At 51.5% G+C, this 23793-nt stretch overlaps 11 protein-coding genes across 11 annotated transcripts; 4 read left to right on the top strand and 7 right to left on the bottom strand.

Moving 5' to 3' along the window:
* Positions 1–143: 143 nt before the first annotated feature.
* PC9H_006461 (uncharacterized protein) lies at positions 144–2789 on the bottom strand (the record flags this gene model as incomplete). Its single annotated transcript, XM_036776009.1, has 12 exons — positions 144–182; positions 244–579; positions 638–703; positions 759–1010; positions 1087–1218; positions 1274–1336; positions 1397–1641; positions 1699–2010; positions 2071–2098; positions 2151–2219; positions 2279–2522; positions 2587–2789. The coding sequence occupies 12 exons, from the start codon at positions 2787–2789 to the stop codon at positions 144–146; spliced, it is 1989 nt and encodes a 662-aa protein (XP_036632028.1).
* A 225-nt stretch (positions 2790–3014) lies between these two features.
* On the top strand, positions 3015–3771 carry PC9H_006460 (uncharacterized protein; the record flags this gene model as incomplete). Its single annotated transcript, XM_036776008.1, has 2 exons — positions 3015–3185; positions 3235–3771. The coding sequence occupies 2 exons, from the start codon at positions 3015–3017 to the stop codon at positions 3769–3771; spliced, it is 708 nt and encodes a 235-aa protein (XP_036632027.1).
* Positions 3772–3863: 92 nt separating this feature from the next.
* Positions 3864–4377, bottom strand: VMA10 (H(+)-transporting V1 sector ATPase subunit G; the record flags this gene model as incomplete). The annotated part of the gene is made up of 4 exons (XM_036776007.1): positions 3864–4040; positions 4091–4191; positions 4243–4324; positions 4375–4377. 4 exons carry the CDS (start codon positions 4375–4377, stop codon positions 3864–3866), a joined length of 363 nt encoding a protein of 120 aa, XP_036632026.1.
* A 98-nt stretch (positions 4378–4475) lies between these two features.
* Positions 4476–8778, top strand: PC9H_006458 (uncharacterized protein; the record flags this gene model as incomplete). The annotated part of the gene is made up of 16 exons (XM_036776006.1): positions 4476–4737; positions 4794–4908; positions 4963–5131; positions 5197–5324; positions 5385–5570; positions 5621–6230; positions 6284–6684; positions 6734–6809; positions 6863–7020; positions 7069–7178; positions 7230–7545; positions 7597–7670; positions 7728–7876; positions 7939–8173; positions 8232–8341; positions 8398–8778. The coding sequence occupies 16 exons, from the start codon at positions 4476–4478 to the stop codon at positions 8776–8778; spliced, it is 3480 nt and encodes a 1159-aa protein (XP_036632025.1).
* A 523-nt stretch (positions 8779–9301) lies between these two features.
* On the top strand, positions 9302–11879 carry PC9H_006457 (uncharacterized protein; the record flags this gene model as incomplete). The annotated part of the gene is made up of 12 exons (XM_036776005.1): positions 9302–9531; positions 9585–9767; positions 9819–9853; positions 9941–10021; positions 10078–10282; positions 10340–10356; positions 10408–10477; positions 10516–10534; positions 10578–10629; positions 10682–10725; positions 10783–10861; positions 10915–11879. 12 exons carry the CDS (start codon positions 9302–9304, stop codon positions 11877–11879), a joined length of 1980 nt encoding a protein of 659 aa, XP_036632024.1.
* A 79-nt stretch (positions 11880–11958) lies between these two features.
* On the bottom strand, positions 11959–13086 carry NBP35 (cytosolic Fe-S cluster assembly factor nbp35; the record flags this gene model as incomplete). The annotated part of the gene is made up of 4 exons (XM_036776004.1): positions 11959–11981; positions 12032–12677; positions 12730–12960; positions 13012–13086. The coding sequence occupies 4 exons, from the start codon at positions 13084–13086 to the stop codon at positions 11959–11961; spliced, it is 975 nt and encodes a 324-aa protein (XP_036632023.1).
* A 265-nt stretch (positions 13087–13351) lies between these two features.
* PC9H_006455 (uncharacterized protein) lies at positions 13352–15813 on the bottom strand (the record flags this gene model as incomplete). Its single annotated transcript, XM_036776003.1, has 13 exons — positions 13352–13434; positions 13496–13600; positions 13678–13979; positions 14034–14299; positions 14358–14420; positions 14472–14596; positions 14653–14728; positions 14787–14880; positions 14945–15002; positions 15057–15125; positions 15186–15289; positions 15344–15442; positions 15491–15813. The coding sequence occupies 13 exons, from the start codon at positions 15811–15813 to the stop codon at positions 13352–13354; spliced, it is 1767 nt and encodes a 588-aa protein (XP_036632022.1).
* A 1463-nt stretch (positions 15814–17276) lies between these two features.
* PC9H_006454 (uncharacterized protein) lies at positions 17277–20453 on the bottom strand (the record flags this gene model as incomplete). Its single annotated transcript, XM_036776002.1, has 10 exons — positions 17277–18179; positions 18248–18264; positions 18325–18436; positions 18514–18666; positions 18720–18778; positions 18840–18950; positions 19004–19354; positions 19403–19738; positions 19787–20250; positions 20308–20453. 10 exons carry the CDS (start codon positions 20451–20453, stop codon positions 17277–17279), a joined length of 2652 nt encoding a protein of 883 aa, XP_036632021.1.
* Positions 20454–20862: 409 nt separating this feature from the next.
* RPP2B (60S acidic ribosomal protein P2) lies at positions 20863–21571 on the bottom strand (the record flags this gene model as incomplete). The annotated part of the gene is made up of 5 exons (XM_036776001.1): positions 20863–20904; positions 20961–21065; positions 21124–21156; positions 21275–21433; positions 21545–21571. The coding sequence occupies 5 exons, from the start codon at positions 21569–21571 to the stop codon at positions 20863–20865; spliced, it is 366 nt and encodes a 121-aa protein (XP_036632020.1).
* Positions 21572–21888: 317 nt separating this feature from the next.
* On the top strand, positions 21889–22682 carry RPS15 (ribosomal protein S15; the record flags this gene model as incomplete). Its single annotated transcript, XM_036776000.1, has 7 exons — positions 21889–21891; positions 21942–22055; positions 22118–22126; positions 22179–22469; positions 22522–22537; positions 22603–22612; positions 22667–22682. 7 exons carry the CDS (start codon positions 21889–21891, stop codon positions 22680–22682), a joined length of 459 nt encoding a protein of 152 aa, XP_036632019.1.
* A 163-nt stretch (positions 22683–22845) lies between these two features.
* Positions 22846–23733, bottom strand: PC9H_006451 (uncharacterized protein; the record flags this gene model as incomplete). The annotated part of the gene is made up of 1 exon (XM_036775999.1): positions 22846–23733. The coding sequence occupies one exon, from the start codon at positions 23731–23733 to the stop codon at positions 22846–22848; it is 888 nt and encodes a 295-aa protein (XP_036632018.1).
* Between the last annotated feature and the right edge of the window lie 60 nt (positions 23734–23793).

Raw genomic sequence — 23793 nt, 5'->3', positions numbered from 1 at the left:
ACCACTGCGCTGTTTGCTCTGAAACCACGAGCCCATGAATACCAATTGCACAGCTATGTACATTGCGTCGTTGCTATACAGTACTATACATGAATTGGATGATGGATAAGAATTCACTCCCCTTGGTCAGTAGACCATAACCTTCAATGTTCACAGAGGGAATATCCCCCATCCCTCCAGAACTGTGAAAACAAAGTCAGAAAACCAAGACGCTGGAATATCAGTGGCAAGTCTCGAACTCACTCGATTTTCCTGGTGATTTTGCGGCTTAATTTTCCTATCTTCCATCAAATCCCTCCTTCGCTTCTCTGCCTCCTCTCTGCTGATCGTACCCTCCGTCGCCATCTGAACTATGTAATTGCGCAATTCCCCAGGGATCTCCTTCCCTATGCGGTGTTTGAAGGAAAGTGTGAGCAGCGAGTGCAGAGTCTTGATATTGCAATCGCGCGCCTGCCAAGGCACGTCTGCTGAAGTCAGGACGTTCATGTCCTTCAGACCACGCGTTACGTAGCCGTGATAGAAGACGAGATCAAGGCCGGGTCGATCTGATTGATTTTCGTCGACCAAGAAGAAGCATAACTGACCATCCAAGCACAATCAACATTGACTAGCCGGGAGATATGAAAATACCACCCACAATTTTCCTGACTGCAGGAGACGCGGAGGAGTCGGTAGAAGAGTGAGATATCCCAGCGACCTTGTGCTAGAGATCGCGTTAATAACGGGGCGTCAGGCATGAGGGACGTGGATCAACGAACTTGAATCCAATTAGGGAAGGTGATAATTCGCCCTGTGGGTTGACTCGACCTAGAGGACACCCCGGTCGCGCGTACAGTGCCGAGTTCAATGAAGGTCGCTAGATCAGTGGTATAACGCGGTACTGGCGTTCCGCTTGCGTTATAGTCCGTATGTTCCCAATCGCTAGGGTAGTCCTGCTCGTAATCTCGATCATAATCCTCTTCTTCTTCCTCGTCCTTGTCTCCCTCTTCGCGAAAGTGGACCTCAAAGTTCTGATCATTAAAGAAATTACAGTTGCCAACCGATTAGCTTTCCATCTAGTATGTACGTTAGCGCGGATCCACGGACCTCGTGCCTATAATCCTCTGTGTTTGGAAAGTCTGTTTCAGCTCGTCGACGTCGGAAGCTTAGCCCCTGATCATTGATGGAGGAGTCGGCTTCGTAATAATATATCGCGGAGGCCACGATTTGTTCGTGGGGCTGCGAAGATATGTAAGGAATCCATTCTCCTGCTTTGATATGGTGCACTGCGTACCATCCCCTCCATATGCCAGGTCCCGGTGTATTCCTTACCAGGTTGTAACACATAGTTCGCAGCCTGCAATGAACATCGTTAACAAAGCCAAGACGTTCTTTGCAGCACCAACAAGCCGCGGACCTTCACAATCACTTTCAAGTCTCTGCCTCTGTATTTCTCGGGCACAGCAGCGACAGAATCGTCCAGCGAGTAGAACTCCGATGCGTGCTCGAGTTCGCGAATCTGCTGCTCAGTGAATTTGGCGCGGCGCTTTGCCTCCGTCTCTTCTTCGGCTTTCTTGTCTTTTGCTTGAGATTCGAGGAGGGCAAGCCAGGCTTCGCGAGTAGTGCTCTGCCGCGCTTCGCTGCGCTCCATCCACCGTTTCTCTATAATATATTTGTTTAGTCATTGCACCGAGAAACGGTTACAGGACCCGGATTTACCGGAAGCCGTCTCCTCGTACTCAAATTTCCACTCTATCGTGCGTTCCAACTGCGGAAGCACGGCCAGAAACACCTTTTCGATGACCCGGTAGAGATGCGGATATCTCTCGCGCGGGCCCAACCCGTTGATGTACGATTCGATGCGAACATCCGTGCCATCGTCAGAGATACGGAAGATGGAGGGGATCCAGGAGAAGCGGGAGGAGAAGGTGAAGTTGTAGAGGGCGCTCTGCTGTGTTACGAAGTGCCCGTCCTTCAGGGGAGGGAGGGGGACGCCTGGGTTGACAGGCGAGATGTCGCCCACGTACGGGTCTGCGTCACGGCGTAGCTGCATCAGCGGCAGCATAATACACTGAAGGGGATGGAACGTACATAGAGAAGGGTGGATTAGATCTTGTACCTTCAACCATGTACATAAGTGAAGATATGCAGTCTACGAGGTCTGCACGAACTTTACCCCCGCTTCCGGGGTGGATATCTTTAGGCTCCGTTCTCGCGATGAGATCTAACTCATGCACAAGCTAAAGGATCTCCGGTAAGCATATAGAATCAGGACCTCGGTTGAAACACGGTTACAGACCTCAGAGTGCAGCGATTTCGGAACCAGATCATCGGTCACGAAGACCCCAAGCTTTTCTTTGAGCTCAACGGGTTGCGTGACGGAGTACTTGGATCTCCTCGCAAACTTGACTGTATTGGTGACATCCCTGTCTATCTTACCAAAAGGGATCTCTCTCTGGCCCTCCACTGCACGAACACTTGGTTGCAACAACTGCGATGCATAGTCCAGGGCTACGATGCGACTTGCCTCGGCCTTGAGATCACTGCAAAGCAAACGTCTCCATTCAGCCCGCAGAGGTCACTACGAATAGTCATGTGCTCGTTCACCGTAGTGCTTGTACAACTGGGAGTTTGACATCGTTGATTCCCTGCTCGTCATCTAGCAATTGCGCCTCCATCGCCCACTTGACTGCGAGGCCTTTGGATTCATCGAGCAGCTTGAATGGCCAACCGGGTTTCTGCCTGATCGCATCGCAGAACTTCGCGATATCCTCGTTGACATCGTCTAGGAGGGAGAACGGGCGAACCATGTTACTTCAACCGTGTAAAATGGTGGATAGGGGTATATGGGTATATGTCCCGACGACATGCGGCGTGCATTGCTTCCGCTTCCACACCTCCTCATCCCTGTGATGAATCGCTGATAACCTCTATAGGATGCGCTTTACCTAACCCCAATGATAGCGTGCCTGTCGCGGCTTGCCTACGCTACATAAGGATGCCCAGCTCACTCACTGTTGCGGCATATCTCAGCGATGCCCTTGTCCATCGGATGGCAGCTGCTAGCAAGAAGCTTCCTCCTCGTCGTAGGCGCCGCTTCCGTGCAACGAGCCCTCACGCCACCCAACCCGCGTATCGCTAAAGAGGATGTAGTGAAGGGGGACCCCGCCGATAGAGGATATCGATACAGGGCTTACTTTGATATGGTTCGTCGAATGCTTGCGTGATTCTGGGTATTCTGACCACCTGTTACAGACTACCATCGCATTACTCTCCATCTTGGATATCGCAAGAAACTTCATCGCGTATCACGACTTCACGTCGGTGTCGAACTTTCTCTGCCTACCGCAGACTACGATAGCCCCTGCTCTACACCCCACGTTAGTCGCTGGCACCTTAATCTGCGCCGCAGCAGGTGCGCTCCGCGTCTGGTGTTTCGTAGCTCTGGGACCGTATTTCGACTTTCAACTCAACATCAAGGAGGATCACAAACTCGTCACGCAAGGCCCTTACGCTTACGTCCGGCATCCATCGTACACGGCCAACTACGCGCTGTTCTTGGGCGGATCCATGATCATGCTCTCGCCGGGCCATTGGTTCAGAGTGTGCGGGATATGGAACTTTCCGATCGTGTTGATGCCAATCTGGTGGCATTTCGAGATTGTCTATATGACTTTCATGTTGTCAGGGAGAGCGAAGGTGGAGGACGAATTACTGAGAAAGAAGTTTGACAAGCAGTGGGATTCATATAGCCAAAGAGTTCCCCACCGATTTATTCCAGGGATATTCTGAGCGAGTACGGATTACTTGAAGACGTGTAATATGAAATGAATGCGAAGGGAAAATTGCGGAGGCTCTCATGATGTACAGGTGGGTAGACAGCCCTATGATTCAACTTTCGTTAAGTTACGGTGCAGTTCCGGCTTAACGAGGACGACGCGATCAAGGAGTTTCTTAACCACTTTATCCTTGTTCTGATTGTAAGAGTCAGTGATCTGCTGGAGCTTGACCTCTGTTTCCTTGTCCACCGCGCTTTGTGCACTGGAAGTGATTCCGGCGTGCTGGTTCCGTGTATCAGCTACGGTCTACGATGAGCGGAAGATCCACGCACCGATGATTCGACGGCCTTGAACTCCTCCTCCTTGACCTTCTTATACTCGTCTATCTCCTTGCTGGCCTCCGTACGCGCGTCCTTTAGCTTCTGTACTCGATCTAGCAATAAGATTCAGAAATGCCGGTCTGTAGTCGGATGCTGCGGCATACATTGGCGGGCTTGTTGGACGATCTTAGCAGCCTCTTTCTCTGCCTCTAGAAGAGTCTGAATTCCTTGAGAGTGTTGTGCGGCCTGTCCGACACGATGAGCCTCAGTCAACAGCTCGGGCGCGAAAGTGTTACCATGGTGGATGGTGGAAAGAGGGGAAGAGAGGTTTCAAACTCCGACTGACTCTACCAGTCTTGCTCCCAGTTTCTTGTGTTTTGAGAGCGCGACGGTGCTCATGGCGAGCTCAGCAGTTGTCGACCCTCTGCAGACGCTTCAGGCAGCACTGACAGTGCAGGCAAACTCCAAGGAACAAGCAGACATCCTCGATTCGCTGAGGGAATACCTCGAAGCCCAACCAGCTCTAATACCAGTCCTCGCCGGTACTCTCGTTGGCCAGGTCGTGAACAGCGGGGACTCTCTTCTCAAGTCATGGGTATTCAATTTGCTGCATTTTGCCATATGCAGGTCCGCTTTGTCGCAGGATGTGAGGACCACTCGTGAGTCACCCTCGTTCTTGTCGCGACAGTTTCCATTGATGGCTTTACGCGTATAGTGTCGTCGCAGTCGCTGGATTCGTTAGCTCAGCTGCTCGGTGACCCCAATCCCGCATTGGTCAAAATTGCAATACAGACTCTCACCACAGTCTACCCGTTGCTGTTCCGTCTTTTGTGAGTCCGTTGCCTTGTAATAATGGTCTGTCTTGTGACCGACGTGCAATGTAGATGCACCACCCGGAGCAATCCTGCTGCATGGGAGACACTCACGCGGTGCAAGGTCCGGATACTGGAGTTTATATGGAGTCCTACTCCTACAGCGGGTATGAGGCTGTCGGCAATGAAGTTCATGCAACGGGTGATCTTAGTTCAAACGCGCGGTGTGTCTGACCCTAGGGTAGTTCCCTCTAGCTTACCTTCAAGTGTCACTCGTAATATTGAATTTGATATAATTTTCCCCAGCTGCAAAATAAGAACGATCCGAATATCTCTTTCTGCCCTGCCGACCACCCTTTCCTTTCAGTGCCGACGCTGGAACAGGAGGGTCAGAGATTATTTGATGGTGTTGTGAACATCTTCATGACAAGCCAGTGAGTTTGATTTCCTCTACTCTCTAGAAATAGCGATTTATGAGCAACTATGACCTTAAGGAATGTCGACCTCCTGACCGCGGTGCTTAACAGCTGGTCGAACTTTGTGAAGCTGAGGCCATTACATGCTCCGAAGGTGATCGCCACTCTCAAGCAGTGGTCACCAGACATCCTTAAAGGCCAGTCGGCTAACAGCATCAAGAGTGTGGAGAAGGCGATTCGCATTTTTCTCATACATATCTCCCGGTCAGTTCGGCTTTCGTATTGTCTGGTGCAATAACTTACATTTGCAAAAGGATCCCTGCGTATGCTCAGTATGGTGCGATTATTGGCGAAGTCCTCACCGTGCAAGGCGCTCGAATGGATGCTGCGGCTGCAGAGGAGAGGAAACGAAAGGCCGCCGCCGCCGAATCTCGAAAGCGAGCCACATCAGCTTCTGCTGAACGTCCGCCAGAAGCCAAACGCGCCAAGCTCGAGCCAGAAGAAGCTCCACTCGCGGCGACCCCATCCTCTTCATCAACAGCTCCATCCCCACTAGCCAGCTTCGACTTCACTACCCTTCCCGCATCCCTCATTACGGATCTCATTGTTGCAAACCTGGACGCTTTCACGGAAGCGGCTCTTGTAGATTTGATTCAGAACTATCGTACGACCAATAACATTGGGGCCGAATCGAAAGTTGCGGGTCCTTCGAAAAGCACCCCTCCGCCCGCACCTCCGGCCACCGTCAAGTCTTCTGTACCCTCTTCCTCCCCGTTGTCCGTCCCCGCTGTCGTCCTGCAGAATGAACCAGCCGCAGTGTCAACACCACCACCAGTGGTCGTTAAAGAAGAACCCATCGATCCCATGCAGATGGACATCGACCAAGACGAGATTGAATACGAACCGGAACAGCTCAACCTTGAGGTACGTTGTTCGTGTATGCTGGTAAGTTTATTCTAACCACGGCTTTATCTTAGCTATCTGGAGACGTACCGCAAGCGGCGGCGGCGACCCCTGGTGCGGGCGTTAGCCCAGAGAGCCTCGATCTACAACTTGTAGAATTCAAACTTCCGCCTCCGAAGGATCTTGACGAAGAGGAACGGATAACGCTACTACGCGTTGGGGTTTCACGCATATGGACTAGTGCTGAGGAGGCCAGACAAGGCGCTGACGTCACTCATGCAGACCCAGCACAAGATATGTGGATGCTTTTGATCATACGGATGATAACGCGGGCTGCGGAACAACCTGACGATGGCGCGCAGCTAGACATTGAAGCCAAGGCAGAAGAGGATTCTGCAGTAGCGACGCTGGAGTCACGGCATGATCGACTTCGACAGATTCTGTGCGATTATATCATGGCGGACTTTCCCTCGAGGCAAGTCATCAATAATTACGCAGTGTCTTCGCGTCTCACATTTCCATAGAATTCGTCTGGCAACTACATGGATGAATGAAGAATGGTATAATGATCGAATACGCAGCGCCAAAGATCATTCCTGGGTGAGCAGCGTCCCACCCTGCCTCACATACATTAACAAATAATCCCACTTCAGCGGCCCAATTACGACATCTGGTTGCACCAGATCGTCGTATCCTATCAAACACTGCTGGACGGCAAAGATAGGACATTTGGGCGATTCCTATTGGACTTGCCCATGATTCCCTCAGATGTCCTGAATCTGCTTCGTGACCAATGTCTAGACAATGAGAGGTAATCATTCCATTTCTGCGTCCTTTCACGCTACTCATGCTTCACAAGCCCTGAGCGAATGCAAGTTGGCTTTACGACGCTTCGTGGATTCGTCATACAGCGACCTTCTCTGCGCGGCGAAGCTCTGAATGCGTTGCTCGAGCTTACCACACACCCAGGTTCGTGACTATCTCTGAATATTTGCATAGCTCACCTACGACCTTGTTTAGAGAAGAAGATTCGTGGCGCCGCAATCAACACAGTGAAGATATGGGTGCCAAATTCACAACCTATGGACACCATGATCCGCGAATTTGCATTGCAGATGCTGCGAAGGCTCCAGCTCCAGCCGTCAAAACCGGCGGAAACGACGAAGTCGGCCGATGGGGACGAGAAGATGGAAGATGGTCAACTCCCATTGGAGGACTTGGTTCAAACACCATTTTTACCAGAGAAGGTGGAACTCCCCGCTGAGAAGTCGCAGATCTTGCAACATGTCGAGTTGCTTTTCGCTCTTTCAGTAAAAGTTCCTGACTTCCTTGATGAGTGAGCATCTTCTACTCCTTCGTCACGCTTTAGTTGATCCCTTCGCGACAGGATCTTTGCAGCCTATGGCTCAATGGATGTTACAGTCCAGAAAGCCATCCAAGAGTTGATTACTGCCCTCATCCGTTCATTGGGTCCGAATCATGGCAAATTACTCACGCTGATGCGAACGTGCCCTCCAGGTGCTGAATCGCTAGCCCTTAGGGTCCTGACTATATTCACTGAGCATGGGCGGCCTAGTGCTCAACTCGTGGCTTTGGTTAAGGGTCTCATTAGTGAGCGTGATTTGGATGCTCGGTTCCTCATACCCATCATCGCGGAAATGGACAAGGTATGTCGACCACTCTACGTTTCCTAGCCTAGCTGAATATCTCTCCACTTCTCTCTGTCCAGGCGGACATTATGCGATATCTACCTCGCATCGTCTCGATCCTTAATGGAGAGGCGGAACCAAAAAATCTCGTCCGTTCAGTGTTTAGCTCCGTGGTGACGACGCCGCCGCAGACATTTGGCAGTGTAACGTCTAACCTGCCAAGAGTGCGGCAAAGTGAGCTGCTAACGCCGGCGGAACTGATGGTTTTGCTGCATGATTCTGAGAAGGAGATCGGCTTAAAAAGCGCGATTGAAGGTTCGATCCCGAAACAAATTAACTGTTCCTAGCACGTTTTACTGACAGCTAACATTAGCTATCGGCATCTGCTTCTCTATGACCGATGTATTCAGGTCCGAGATTCTAGCAGTGGTCATGCAACAAATAATGGACGAACCTATCCTCCCTGTGTTGTTCCTAAGGACGGTAAGTGTTTGCTGTTCGGAATGAGCGCTTGTCAAATCAACTCATGCGTCCCGTAGGTGATCCAAGCGGTGAAAACTTACAAGTCTCTGATTGGCTTTGTGTCAACGACGCTGCTCTCTCGACTCATAACCAAGAAGATATGGACCAATCCGCCTCTTTGGGAGGGCTTTATTCGATGTGCCAAAGTCATTGCTCCTGCCAGTTTCAGCGCCCTGCTTCAGCTGCCAAAGGATCAACTCCGCGAGCTGGTGGATAAACAGCCGAGTCTGAAGTCTGGTCTTAGGGACTATGTTATAAAGAAGGCTCCTAACAAGGCACGCGGTGCTGGCTACTTGGACATATTCGGCGACGGCGAGGATAACAACGACAGTAGCACCCCACTTGCCTCTACTCCTGTTCCCCAGCCGGACGCTTCTTTGACGGCCCCTGCAGCTTAAAAGTACTACTCTCATATGTATTTTCTCAATAGTTCTCATCTCTCCATCTACATTATGACTTTACCGTTTTTGTATGTTGTAGGGTAAAGCAATTGTTATATTCAGACTTACTTTACGTAGAGAAACCAATGGCGCGAGTTTGATCGGAGATTGTGTCGCTAAACTGACTGCTACGGTTAGCAAAGGTACTTTTCATCGCACTGTCGCTGATCCCACACAAGTTTTCACGAAAGTACTACGGTGCCCGTGCCATCAATCCAGTTGGAAGTCCGTAGATTAACTGAACCCCTATCTCTGCCTAGTCACCCATCATCCAGCTACGGGTGAGTCGAATTCGACTAGATAAGCGACTGGCCAGGTGGATTATATGTTCTTGACTCTCGCGTTCTCGACGTTCACTTACAATGATCCAGGAAATGGCCAGAGGCTCGCCAAATGCCCGTCGTGCAAGGGGGTCTCGCCGCCGGACAAGCAGAGGGCGTTCTGCTGAAAAGTCGTCCTCGCCTGTGCCCTCGCCAGGATCATGGAACGTGGATCGGGGCAGATCAAGAGTAAGAAGGCCTTCGAATCCGTTCTCAGAGGACAATCTCCACAGAAAGTACTGTCGATTCCGTTGCTGTGCTCGCTGGCTTCCAAACTCAACGTCCGCAGAGGCTACCATTCCCTGCTTTCGTCCTTCGGCAAAGTGTTCCATGTAGAGCGAAGGTGGAAGTTGGTTAGAGAAATGGGCTCCGGGGCTTATGGTGTCGTTATGTCCGATACACATCAAGTTTCGGGTTCACCTGCGGAGCTAAATACTTCTTTAGTTCAGCCGCCGATGAAATTTCAGGCGAGACAGTGGCAATCAAGCTCGTTACACGCGTCTTTGACAAAGTACAGCTGGCTAAGAGAGCTCTGCGCGAAATAACCCTCCTTCGCCATTTCGCCGGCCACGAAAACATCACTGGCTTGATCGACGTCGATGCAATATCCCCAGACTTCAACGAAATGTAAGTGATTTGACCTTACATTAGCAACTCTTTGAACGATTATGCCTATAGCTACATTTTCATGGAGGTGAGTATTCCTTTATCTAGTTGAAGCACTGCTGACTAGTTAGCGAAGCCGATGGAAGGTGCGAACCTATTATAATTTGTTGGTCACAAGGCTCATTTCTTCATAGCGGATCTCCATCAGATCGTGAAGTCGGGACAAACCCTAACTAATGAACACGTTCAATACTTCCTTTACCAAGTCCTCAGAGGTGCCTTTCAATCACTTGAGGTGTTAGTTGATTCACGAACTCACGCGACTTGCCAGGCATGAAGTACGTGCACTCTGCTTCAGTAATTCATAGAGACCTCAAGCCCGGAAATCTGCTCGTCAATGCGGATTGCGAGCTCAAAATATGTGACTTTGGCCTCAGTCGCGGCTTCGACGCGTTGCCAGATGACGATACGCATCGTTTGACTGAGTATGTTGCCACTCGGTGGTATCGGGCTCCTGAAATCATCCTTGCATTTCGGTGCGTATGCTCACGCTCGTTACACAGTTTTGGCCAAAACTCAACTCATGATTTCAGTCGATATAACACCGCCAGTAGGTTTCCTATGTCGCTCCCAATATGCTTCTCTTGTAACCGTCCGATAGTCGACGTTTGGTCAATAGGCTGCATCTTCGCCGAACTACTCACCGGCAAGCCTTTGTTCAAAGGCAAGGAGTAAGTCGCGCGACTCATGTTCTTCGTCGTATTCTTAGCACGTACCATTTAGCTACGGTTAGTTCAGTCTTCGTCGCCGATTTCTGTCTGAATAACGCAGCCGGATGCCCTTGAAATAGTGGATCAACTCAACAAGATTCTGGACGTTCTTGGTAACCCGTCGCGTTGCTCAGCGTGATGCATTGCTTACAAGTGTTGGTGTAGGGACACCTGATGAAGCGGTCACGAAACGAATAGCCAGTGATAAGGTAATCTCTCCCAAGACAGGGAGACTCCGTGACTTAAACACCGCCGGTCACTTCTAGGCTCAAGCATACGTTCGATCACTGCCGTTCAAACCGAAGAAACCTCTGCAAACCATCATTCCTTCCGCAGATCCACAGGGTCCGTTTCTATTCTATCACCATCGACAATCCATACTCACCCATATTCTGTAGCCATCGACCTACTAACTAAGATGCTTGCATTCGACCCCGTCGACCGAATCACCGTGAATGAGGCTCTCGAACACCCATGGCTGTCCTCATATCACGATATCAAGGACGAGCCGGTATGCGACCATAAATTCGAGAAATGGCGGCAGATCGAGGAGCTAGAGACCCTCGATCAATTTCGCGATGCGCTGTGGAACGAGATCGAGGACTACAGGCGTGAGGTCCGCGGAATGAATGTCGACCTCAGTGGCTTGCCGCCGCGACGACCGTCCACCACTAGCATCAGTAACCTCTCGAATGCGGAAATAGTAGTAGAGGACTCGCATATTGTGGTCGATTCAGCGGGTGGATCAGCAGAGACGACGCTGGTGCCGGATGAGGGGCACCCGAAGAAATTAGACGAAGAGGCTCAAGATACCCTCGGTGTGTCTGCCAATCTAACGCACCCGGATTCGGCTTCAAGTCAGGCACGACCGCTGCCTTCCTCGCCCATCGATCCCTTGGTCAAATATTCTAGACGGCCGAGTATCTTGCAACCATCCCGACAGGGGTCTACATATAACTCTCCGCTGACTACTATGCAGCATCTCCCTTCTCTTAGCGACGGGCCGCTACACACAGAGCCTGCCAGCCTTCCTGCAGGCAGCGTTGCCTTTCCGACACAGACATATGTTGTGCCAGCGCGATCACGGACCGCTTCGATGGCTGGCGGCGAAGTAACTCGTAAACTCCTCCGAACGCTGTCGACCGTGTCCATCCACGAGAGGGCGGAAGGCTTAGCGGGTGGGCTAGCCCAGATTGCTCCCATTGGCAAGTACATCGTGGACAGGGAAGGGACGGGAGCCGATGCACCGCCGTCGGAGGTGCCTAGAGATTTCGGAATTGATGAAGCTTCAGAGGAAGACGAGCAAGAGAGTTCAAAAGACAAAGATGCAACTAGACAGAAGAGCAAATTCCACATCCATTAATCGGGAATCACCCATGTATAAGTATAATGGCAATTAGGGTTACAGTTGAGAACGAAAAGGATCTAATCGAATGGGTTCGCTAATCCACGAGCTGCTTGATGCCTGAGAGTGGGGATCAGAGGGAGCTATGGGCGAAGGTAACACACACTTACGGTCTATGATGTCAAGGTATGCTGTCGTCGCTGGACTATCGGGGTACTCGTCTAGGAAACTGACTCCGAAGTCGGCACTTTTGCCTATGCGGGGATCCAATGGTACAGCTCCAAGAAACTCAAGCCCAGTCTCTTCTGCAAGCCGTTTAGCGCCACCGGTCGAAGGTTTAAAGATCTGCGACTCGTTCTTGCAGTTCGGGCAAACGAATCCCGACATATTTTCGACGATCCCTAGTACCCTAATGCCGACTTTCCTACAGAAATCGATCTCGCGCCGAACGTCCTGCAAGGCCACCTCCTGTGGTGTCGTGATAACAACGGCACCATCAATACCGCTTTCTTTCAGGTATTGAACGATGCTAAGGTGTTCGTCAGACGTTCCCGGAGGTGTGTCGATGAGCAGGTAATCAAGGTCGCCCCAGTCAACGTCTTTCAGAAATTGGGAGATGAGGCCATTCTTCTTGGGACCGCGCCACATGATCGCATCGCGGGAGGACGGTAGCATGAAGCCTACTGACATGACTCCAAAGTTGTCTTGTACGTAGATCGGTGACCAGCCAGTTGACGAAGAGTGTACCTGCTCAGATGCAATGCCGAGAATTGTGGGTATGGACGGCCCACATATGTCGACATCCATGACGCCGGTCTGGAGATCGGTCACCCAAGGTTTAAAGATGCAGAGCGTGAAGTGAGCTCGCCTGCGTATCTTCGTCTGCTGCAAATGCCCATCCGAGTTGTGCGGTAAAGGTGGACTTCCCGACACCACCCTTTCCAGAGAGAATTAGGATCTTTCTCTTCACATTGGCCATTCGGTTCGTTATGAGAGGAAGAGCAGGATCGGGGCCGCGGGTCGCGCCAGAAGCACATACGTCCTGGTTTGCACATCCTGCGCAGGCGTCGGCCTTGCCTGCTAGCTGCGATTCAGTTCCCTGCACCTGCGCGTGAGTCGATGGGGCAGTTCACTTTAGTACGATGCTTACCGGACAATGCTCCGGCGCATTTGCGGGTACAGAAAGAGGATCTGGCACCGCTGCCGACGTCTGTACAGCGATCATGGCGAGACGAGAGGAAGCTTAGTACTCAGTCAGCATTGACAGGGGTTGTATTGCCACTAGGAAGGATGTTCCCACGATCACCCTTTGCTCCTATATATACCCCTAGGAATGGTTGAAGAGTTCAAACGCGAAGCCCGCCCATCACCGTCTCCCAAGAATAAGACCTGCGTCGAATTATATGGACAACTCTACGAGTAAGAGCACTGCTGCAAATTCAGCATTTCTGGGAATTCTACGATTACAGCTTTGATATCGTGATTTATATTTACAGTGTAACGCTCTCATCCGCGTTCAGGATCAACGTGGTGAAGAACCTGATCATCTCGAGGAATGCATCCACACCAATATCTGTGGCCACCAGAGATCATCGATCAACATGTGCAAATGACTGCATACAGAGAGAACGCACATTCGTTTACTGTGTGTATTCCACCAAGCACATCAGTGCCGTTTCCTTGGTTTTGATGATTGTACCGGAAGATATGGTCAGAAAGCTTCCAATAATATCTCGTATCTAGCCAACCAACCATGACACAGGTTAACATCAGCGCCCAATAGCAGGGGTCATGGAATGGTGGGATGGTCACTCACCCGTGTTCCCAGTCATTATACCCGGGCTCATAGCGATGTTGTTGCCCTGGAGCGATCGGTGGGAGTTGAAGGTGGCCTTGATGGTCCCAGCGAGGAGAGCGTACGGCGCTGCGTCCCGCCCTGTAGGAGTTATGGGCGCTGGCTCCAGTGCGGTACCCCATGCGTCGCTGAGAGTGAGCGTTCCGCTAGATGGCGCGTCCTTCGCAGAGATCTGCGCCCCGAAGCTGGTGTATGTGAGGTTGAATTTGTTTGCCAGAGATTTGAGTAACTGGGTGTCGTGCTCCACTGTGGCGGCGACCGAGCTGTGCGAATAAAGGTTCGATGTTAGATCTAGGATGTGGTGGAATGCTACACACCTCTCCGTCGCGATGCGATGGTTAATCACTGCCCAAGCCTGCTCGGGTAGGGCATTAGATTTCACGCCACCCTGAGTCAAAGTGATGGCTTGAGTAGTGCCTATGAGACTCCTATACATATTGTCTGCTAAAATCACATTTTCCAGTTTGCGCATGGCCTTCTTGGAATGGGGTGCCTGTTTGATCGCCTTGCGAAGGTCCGAAGGAAGCTGCTTTGCGTGCTCCGCAAAGCAGGAGAGAGTACCGAAGACAGGTGAATGGGGGTCCTAAATGATATATATCGTTATGATATGTTGATACTCGAAGTTAGTCGATAGAACTGACAATGTGGACTTCATATGGGTTCGATTCGTACTCGACTAGCAAGGCCGCGAGTATACCAATGCTCTTTCGGACGGGTGAGTAAGCAGTTCCACGAAAGGAGGGATACATACGAACGGTATGTTTAGGTGGAATTGAAGAGTGACCGCCCGCAGAGGTCACGTCAACTCTGACATCCAAGCCACCCTTCTCGGCGATTCCGGGCGTGGCGAAAACGGTACCGAAGGTCTCCATAAAGCCAGCTGCTCATATCCAAGTCAAGCCTCAACGTTCACGATTGGGCGTGTTTTGGACATACCTCCTTCATCTACGACCATTGCGAAGGAGCGTTCACCGTAGTGTTCGCCGAGCGCTTTGCCAAGATGACCAGCGCCCTGAGTTAACGATGTTAAACTGAAGAACCAGTCAATGGGAAATTGAGTCTTAACATACGTGGACACCATTGGTCTCTTCGTCAAATCCAAAGGCGAGGACTACCGTGCGTGTGGGTTTGAATCCATTGGCCAAGAGTGTTTCTATAGTGGACCTACGACAATCGAATTGTCATTGTGAGCGCCCGAACAGATGGGAGACGGGGAAATACGACGGACAGGATGCCAATCAACCCGCCCTTGTCGTCGCTAGTACCTCGACCCCAGATTCGTTCGCCTTTTCGTAGATGCACCATTAATGGTTATTCTCATCAATAACGGATATTCGTACCATCGAAGAATCCAGAGTATGGTGGATGCTCCCACTGATCGACGGTGGTGGGATCTACAGGAACGACATCTGCCAACAAGTTCAAATTAGCATGTGTCGCGCGGTTGGCCTCTAGCACTGGGCACGAACCTTGATGCGCAGCAAGCAAAAGCGGCTTCAATGACGCGTCGGAACCAGTCCATTCGTACCACAATCCGTATGTGTTGACTTTCGTCAGGGCAAGCGTAGAGTGACTGACGGGAGTAAGTTCACAGCGCGTCCAGCTAGTAATGTTGCAATAGACTCACACCAAAGGGAAAGCAGAAAGTAGGTAAGCGTGGAACGGCACAAAGACCTCCCAGCGCGGATCGGAGCCAATGGGGCCCATCTTATCGTGCGACTCCGTACTGCGCAGATCAGATCAGAACATCTACAATACTGCTGGAGTTGCTCACGGAACGCGAACAGCTCCTGCCAACCATTCAATCGCCTTCGTCTTGAACGTATCTGTGCTGATAGTGGATCCTATCTCCGTCCATAGATCACCGTTCTTGGTTGGAGTGAGTTCATTTGGTTGGAAACACACGGCCTCATCGTGATGGCCGTGCTTCAAGTTCAATGGGAAGAGCTCTCGGCGCGTCGTGGCAGATAGGAGTGCGTAGCCGCAAGCTGCTGTGAGTACCAATAGACGACGCCAAGGCCGGGAGGGCTTCGCCCGACTAGTCAGTAGAGGAGCAGGCAAATCCCCTCTCTTACTTGTCACTTTTTCGGTGGACATGGTGGTGCGGTGAGAAGAGCAGCTGTGAGACCGTGTGCACAGTCAGTAACATTGTGAGTCATAGAGAAGCCTTTAGGCGCGTTGCTGCGGCAGGCAGTAGAAAATGATCAGAATTCCAGGAATCAACAATTCTACCAGCACAAGGCATATGTGAGAAGACATCATACGGCATGCTGGGCCAGAGCTCGAGTACAAGGGAAACACCCCTAATTCTAGCCCCTAGAGTAATTCAACTCCAACTTCTTCATCGCGTACCGATGTACGACGCTACTAGTACGATCTCAATGAACTGAGCTGTTGCAAAGTGATGCGAATCTTGACAGCCATCCTTTCCCTTGAAAGACGGTACCACTAGCTGTAGTGGATGTATCTTACTGCAACTCGTGCGAAGTAGATGTAGTATCAGACCATCAGAAGGCCCAAGCGGCAAGCTTAAACGTTGACGCAGTTCCTACTTATAAAATTGATTCTTAAATGACCAAGGCACAAATACTCCATCCATCCATGGAAGATCCCTCGGAGCATATTGAAGGGTCATGGCGAGCCGAGGCTTTTTTACGCGAAATTGAAGCACCGTCGGTCATACCATTATGCAGAAGCTCTCATTAGTGGTCGACCTTGAGCCTGAGATCTGAGAACTCGCTTAAGCAGTGATAGGGACACGCAAATGCGTTACGATGCATGTGCGCGCAAGACTGGAACTTCAGATGCGGGGGTTGCAAATGGGGGCTAGACCCAATTCTCCCACGTTTGTTTACGTCGAACAAACGAGGAGGTAAATCAAAATGTCTCCGTGGTTGATTTCAAACGAACCTTGAGCGAGCGAGCCGTAGCTTAGATTTCACGAAAATACTGCATGTGTGCGCAAGGATAGTTGAGCATGATTATGCTCGCAGATCCGACCCTCAGAACTGCGCATCCATTGCATCAGTGCTATTCATGGATCCTTTAATGAACTTACAAATTTAGTACGCAGGCACTTTTACCCCTGCAGTCTCGCGACTAACGTTCTCCCGAAGACAAGCCTCGACATCTACTCACTCACACAAGTTCGTGGCGTATATCTATTTCCGCGGCAATGCACAACGCGGGTCGTCCTCTTGTGGTGACGCTTTCGCCAACAGCCTGTCGAGCTAAGAATAGCAGCCACCTCGTCGAATAGAGGGAACCGATCAGAGTTCTCGAAGACCTGAAGCTGTACATGCATTATATGGTGAGATATACATATAACCACCGATACCGAGCCCCATGTTGTACCTCAAAAAATCCAAGCGTGGGGAATCCGAGAGTCCAGGAACTAGCAAGCTACACATGCACCATACGATAATACATTACATGAGTCACAGATGACATTGATGGAGGGAACGACGTGAGAATAGCATAAAACAAAGCAGAGGAACATGCCAGAAAATCCAAAGGAAATATATACCGTGTATTGAAAGATAACGCGCGAGGGCATGGTCCTATTCGTTAGCGAGCCATGGTAGCCCGACAGGAGGCATAGCCGATGATGGACCTGTTGGTTTGACGTCCATAGGTTCACCTCCAAGCAAGGATGAAGGTGGCGATCTCGCCATGGGTTGTCCAGATCCATTTGCCATATCTCTCTGCTGCCAGTCGAGAAGACCGCTTGCTTTCAGCGATGGTAAGGACTGCGCCTGGGACCCCCCTTCTCCATGTATACTCCCAACCCCCATTGCCTCGTTCCTTCGTGAGCCTGGGTATATTCCGTCGCCTAGGGACGGGTCAATGTCCGCGTCGTGTACCATTCGTCTCGAATCCTTCGAGTCCCCCACTGATTGTGACCCTGATCCCCCAATCACCACCCCGTTCGTCCTTTCCCTTTCCCTATCTCGCTCCCTATCTCTCTCAACACCCTGCATAGGCCCAGGCCCCCTTCCTCCGAAGAAACGGACCTCATCCAATAGCTTCGCTCCGGGGTGGTTTGTTGGATAGGCTGATGGCGAATTACTTGGACTTCTTCCACGATTGTTATAGGAGACGTCCCCACCGTGTTGGTGTGGGGGAGGCCGAGGGACCGGTATCCCATTATTTGGCATGCTCTGTGGCGGACGTACCTCTGAAAGCCTCCGGACAGGCAGGTGGTTAGGGTGCTGTGGTGATGGCTGGTGCTGATGCGAGGATGGTGCAGGCGGAGGGAGTGCGCGCTGAGAAGGAATGTGCGACTGTGAATGCTGATGTGTTGGAACCTGGGGTGGATAAGGTAAGGGGCGAGGCTGAGGAGAATGAACAAGTCGCCATTCCTTCTGCGCTAGTTCGTGCATCTTGACTGCCGTGAATTCTTCATGCTCGGCTGCCCAGCCACGGATCTTGTTCTCATCGGGTTTGGTGTACTTGACCGTTGCCTTTGTGAGACGTAAGATATTCCATCAGAAAAATCAGTCCGAGTGCTACGAAAAATGGAGAAACTGACCCATATCACAGCGCCGACTAGAAAGGGTGTTTACATGAGCGCGGCACCCTTGCGAGCGTAGTACGTGTGGCACTTACGAAGTACGCTGTTCTTGGCTCTGCCACCGAGAGTGTTGGTGATTGACTCAAGATGTGCAATTGCCCATTGTACCTCGGGACGTTGGAACGCCCATTGTGATCGATGTCGCGCCTGGAATAAAACGGCGATAGACACACAGAGAACGCTTAGAACGCGGGTCTAGAATGCTGCTACGGAGAACCACTCACGGCGTTCAAACTCAATGCTGCGCTGGCATGCAGCACATGTGTCATGCAATAACACCACGCGCCAGTATTTGAACTGGTCTCAAACATCGAGAGCTGCACTTGCAGACTCTGCTCCGAAAAGCGCAGATGATCCGGCAGTGTATTTGCCCAAGACTGAAATTCAAGTTCAGCAGAAAACTGTGTGTGAAGCCGTGAGAGGCACAAACGTCAAGAGCTATCTCGGCCTCTTGGAGCACTGCAGGCGGGTCGCCGTGTGCGTCTGGGTCTGCATATCGTACAACGTTCGGTTAGGAAATTCAAATACGGCTCTTTCGAAGAGTACCAACCGTTGAGTAAATCCAGGGCATGCTCTATCTTGGCGTAGATGGTAAGCACTCTGATGAGATGGCCGAGTTCGGAGGCGTATTGTGTGCGAATTCCGGGTAAAAAGAGATATTCTGGGAGAGGTGTCAATGAAACGGGCGGGGTTTATAAAGACCTGATTCCTTACCTGGTAAGGTTGAATGAACTGAGAGCTCGAAACTCGTCTCGTCAACGGGAAGCCGCAACTTCAGCTCCGTCTGAGTGAATCGACCAGTCCCTTGGCCCTCCTCCACCCGCAAGATTAAATGTCGACCCAATCCAGGCATGCCAGCTCCAGCTATTGCGCGCTCCCAGCCTGCCCCACGCTTCTTATAGTACAAACCATTCATCACATCAATTACATATATCAGCCAGAATATCCGTCGCACGCATTCATGTTCCACCGCTTTGTGGATAAATTCGGGGGAGGGTACAGGTGTCAGCGTGGGATGTTCAGGAGCATGTACGCCAAGAGAATCGATGATTTGCAAGGCGAGGTCTGCGAAATGTTACTACCTGGGGGTGGTGAGGGAGAATGATGGCGTACCATGATATCGAGTCCCCCATTGAGTTAGGCCTGCGCTGGTATCAAAGACGGACATCTCGTGCAGTTGAAGCAGACATAAGGCCTGGGCTGTAGCTAAATTAGGGTCTGCCTTCAATCGGCCGGCGCCGTCGAACATCAGGCTCATGGCCTCTTGAGCGAAGGGACGCCCTGCGTTCCGCATTGGGTTGGTGCGAAGGCGAAGCTGCTTCGATAGTGGGGCGGCGAGAGCGCAGACGGCGTGGAGTAGATACGTAGGGACACGGTTTAGTTGGAGAGCTGTGGAGAATGAGGGCTTATGTATGATGGCATGAGCAGGGTGGCAGTGGGTGAAGAACACTGGGGAAAATGAGATCTACACAGAGTCATTGATAACGTACGGCTTACAGTTGGTTAGTTCGCGGGTGAGGCCATGATCCAGGCTAACTTGAACTGGGCGCTCTATGACTAGGGTTGCATTCGGCGGGTCGATGGGCATGCCATCGCGATCGGCCCGTGGGCGTTTCCGCAGAGCAAGGCCCTCGTCTTCCGGAGGTTCGATGTGGTCGCCCTGTGTGGGTGCGGGCGTTGCTGCGGTTGCACTCGATGGTGTAGTAGGTGATAGTGATACATTCGGCGGGTAGCCATTGGCTTGATTACGGTTCTGCGGGGGATGCGGTTGTGGATGTGGGGGAAAGGTAGGATATCGGGTGTCTGGGGGATATGTGGGCGGTATTGGCGGTGCATTTGGCGGTATTCTGCTTGTGCCCTGGGCACTGGAGTCAGCCCTGTCTGGCTGCTGAAACGGCCTGGGAGCGGGCACTGGGCGGCCAGAGGCATCGGTGTAGGAGCAAGTCTTTGAGGCAAAGTAGCTGTGGTCGCTGTGTGGTCAGTGCGCCTCCTGGAGTGGCAGCGGGAGAGTTGCCTACCAGTTGCTGCAAGGCAACGCGCCGTCGCATCTGCGCTTGCTTTTATGGCAGTGATCGCAGGCCTTTGTGAGACGTTTTCGCTTTGGGCCCTTTATGAAGTGCTGGTCGTCCTGAGCAGCCATTTGGTTACTGGAATATGGATCCATGTGGGAGGATGTCCCATTGGCTTTTTGAGCGGAACAGGTCGGATAACGAACAAAAACGAGGCGTTTTCACTCGGCGTTTAGAATATCGTTCTGATTCCTGCATCCTCACGTGTGCGGCACCCTGCCGCCGGCCTCCTTATCAGCCTTGCCGCCGACAATCATCCCAGAAGCCCCAGTTCCGCCCCCTGCCGCCAACACCGTCGCCTGATTCCGCCGGGTAGCTCCCTCGGCATTCTTAAACCGAAAACGGACACATGGCCAGAAGCAAACATCACTCTTCTTCGAAGCTCATAGGCTGCGCGCAGACAGATCGACAGGCTGACAAAAGGGTTGTATTTGCTGCAGCCAGGGATGTATGTACACAAGTATATATATGTAGAGCGTACTAGACTTCTCGTAAGAACAAAGTTTAATCGAAGAGACCGAAGCCCATGTCGTCGTCGGATTCTTCCTGGAACACAAGTCTAACGTTAAACATGAGGTCAAAGGGTCGCACAAAGGGCTGACCTTCTCTTCTTCCTTCTTCTCCTCCTCCTTGGGTGCGTCTGCAGCGGCAGCAGCTCCTCCGGCGGCAGGGGCGGCGGCGGCACCTCCACCTCCTCCAGAAGGAACCTATGATGGAGTGATGAATCATCTTTTCGTAACGCCCCACACAATCAAAACAACGTACAGATGCGAGCTTGGAGGAGCCTTCGGCAATCAACTGTCGATGGAGTGACATGTCAGCGAAAAACGTCCATCAAGTTACAAATGGAAAACGGGTGGGAATGTATGATTTGGGGTGGGCTGTCACAGGACTAATGGAAGGAGGTCGAACGTACGGAAGCGACATCTTTGCCCTCGAGCTCGGACAAGAGCTTGCTGAGGCGATCCTCATCGGCGTCAATGCCCACAGCACCAAGGAGCTTCGTGATATCGGCAGCGGATGGGGAGGCGTTGCCTCCGGTTTGAAGGAGCAAGTAAGCGGCGATGTAACGCATCTGCAAGTCAAGTACTCGTATGAGTGCTGGGGATTGGGAAGGTCCTGTGCGACATACGTTTGATGTTTAAAAATCGGGGTGTGCTTTTAGAGTGCGGTAGCCACAAATCACTGGAATATAAGTCGCAAAGTTAGTCATACTGATTCCGAGTGGCACCGCCGAGGGGAAATGACTGGGTAGAGCATGGGCGGGGCCGAGTGGGGTGACTGTAGCGCACCTTTAATCCGCGATGGGAAGACCTGTGGATTCTATCCGACGACGGCTTTTAGTTAACGATGAGCGTCGTAAATTGTGGTCGGGTAGCGCCTGAGCACGGTGGTGTCCTGTATAGTTGCACGTGACACTCCCCAAGCCACCGACTCCGTGGGATCGCATTAGTCATCCACCCTCCAGACAGCGCAAAGGATTATCGAGAGTCGACCTCAACGACCCCGACGACCTCAAAACTACCCAACATGGTGAATTTATCCGCGAATCAATGTCCTGCTTGTTGCTGAATCCATGCTAGGCTGAAGTCACCGACCCCCAAGTTGCCGCCGACCTCAAGAAGAAGAGAACCTTCCGCACATTCTCATACCGTGGTGTTGAGCTCGACAAGCTCCTGGACATGAACAATGAGGACGTGCGTCCATTCCCATCTGATTTGAGTGAATAGTGTCTTATTAACTGATCTCGTATCCTCAGTTCGTTGAGGTTCGTGCTAAATACCTCATGCAATGATCCCTATATCGACGCAGGTTAATAGCTCGTCCACGCCCGTGCTCGTCGCCGGTTCCAACGCGGCCTCAAGCGCCGCCCAATGGGCCTCATCAAGAAGCTCCGCAAGGCCAAGAAGGAGGCCCCTCCCAATGAGAAGCCCGCCGTAGTCAAGACACACTTGCGTGACATGATTATCGTGCCGGAGATGATCGGCAGCGTCGTTGGTATCTACAACGGCAAGGTCTTCAACTCGGTGGAAATAAAGCCCGAGATGACTGGCCACTACCTTGCTGAGTTCTCGTGCTCGTACAAGCCGGTCAAGCACGGTCGCCCTGGTGTACGTCGTATTTTGCTGTTATCAGTTGAGATTCACCTGATGTCCCGTTTAGATTGGTGCCACACACTGTAAGCAACTCCCTGTCTTTGATGTCAAAATCAGGTCTCAATGTTCCCTCAATCATCCTAAACAGCTTCTCGTTTGTGAGTAATCCCGCATGATCGTCCAACTGTCCTATGTTAAGTCATTATTTCTAGCATTCCCCTCAAGTAATTGTTCTATATCATGTCCCCATATGCAATACATGTCCAGCGGCAGTTCTGCTTCCAAAATACACTATGCAGCCTATGCGTATGAATTCAAGTCAGCTTGCGATCATAAGTAATGCATAATAAATAGTCATCGTTGCTGCTGTAGTCCGACTCCCAGCTGTTCCTTATCTGTTCACACTCTTCAGCCACTGCTGCTCAGCGTCTTCGCTAGTGGCGATGTCCGCTGGTGACTCGACCAGCGACATTCTTGAGAATTTTGTAGCCAGTTGCCGAAGCTGTTCAATGTACGCGCGATGTTCGTCGTTGATGTCGTACTCCTCGAGATCAGGTAACTCGACCAACAGCTGTACATCTTTCGGAAGTAGCCCCTCTGACAAGACTTTCTCCACCGTCTTCGCAAAGTCTTGGAACAGCATATCGTAGTATGGATGCGCCGCCGAGACGTAGAGGTGCGTCAGGCCTGGCGCGAGCTGCGTTATCCACTTGAAGTCGGCTTTGTGCAGAGACGGGCATGAGATCAAGCGCAGATCGCGAAGCGTAGGATAAACCGTTCTCTCGTCGGGCTTTGAGCGGTAATGGTGGTACAGCGCGAGTTCCGTCAAAACTGGAAAGTCTAACGATGAGGGGAGCAAGCAGAATGTGTGTGGCCTTAGGAAGAGCCCATGGATGATCTCTACGGTTGGAGCGACAAGCCCCAGGATGTCCATGACCGCCTTGCTGGCGCCCGTTTTGCGACGCACGTAGGCCGAATCTTCGATGCCATGGTCGTCCCAACGCGGATCGTCGGATAGCGGCGAGTCACTGAGGAAGAGGTAGCGAACACGCCGGGCGTCTTGCGGCGTCTGTTGTAGGACAGAGGTAAATGAGAGAATTTCGAAGAGGTTGATGAGGGAGATAGACTGGAATTTATAAGGGGCAGAGATATCCCTCGTATATTTGGACACGGCTGAGAGCGAGCGGCCTGTATACCCCCAATCGCGACAAGCATATGAACAGATCATCCCATACACCTCTGGCGGCATTTTCTTCTCCACTGTCACTGGAATTAGCATGTTAGTGAGTACCAGAGCAAGCGTGGTTATTTAGTGCATCTGTTTGGCATTTACGGTATA

This window comes from Pleurotus ostreatus, assembly GCF_014466165.1.
Source record: "Pleurotus ostreatus strain PC9 chromosome Unknown scaffold_4, whole genome shotgun sequence".
Classification (NCBI taxonomy): Eukaryota; Fungi; Basidiomycota; class Agaricomycetes; order Agaricales; family Pleurotaceae; genus Pleurotus; species Pleurotus ostreatus.
This window is presented reverse-complemented; position numbering and strand designations above follow the sequence as displayed.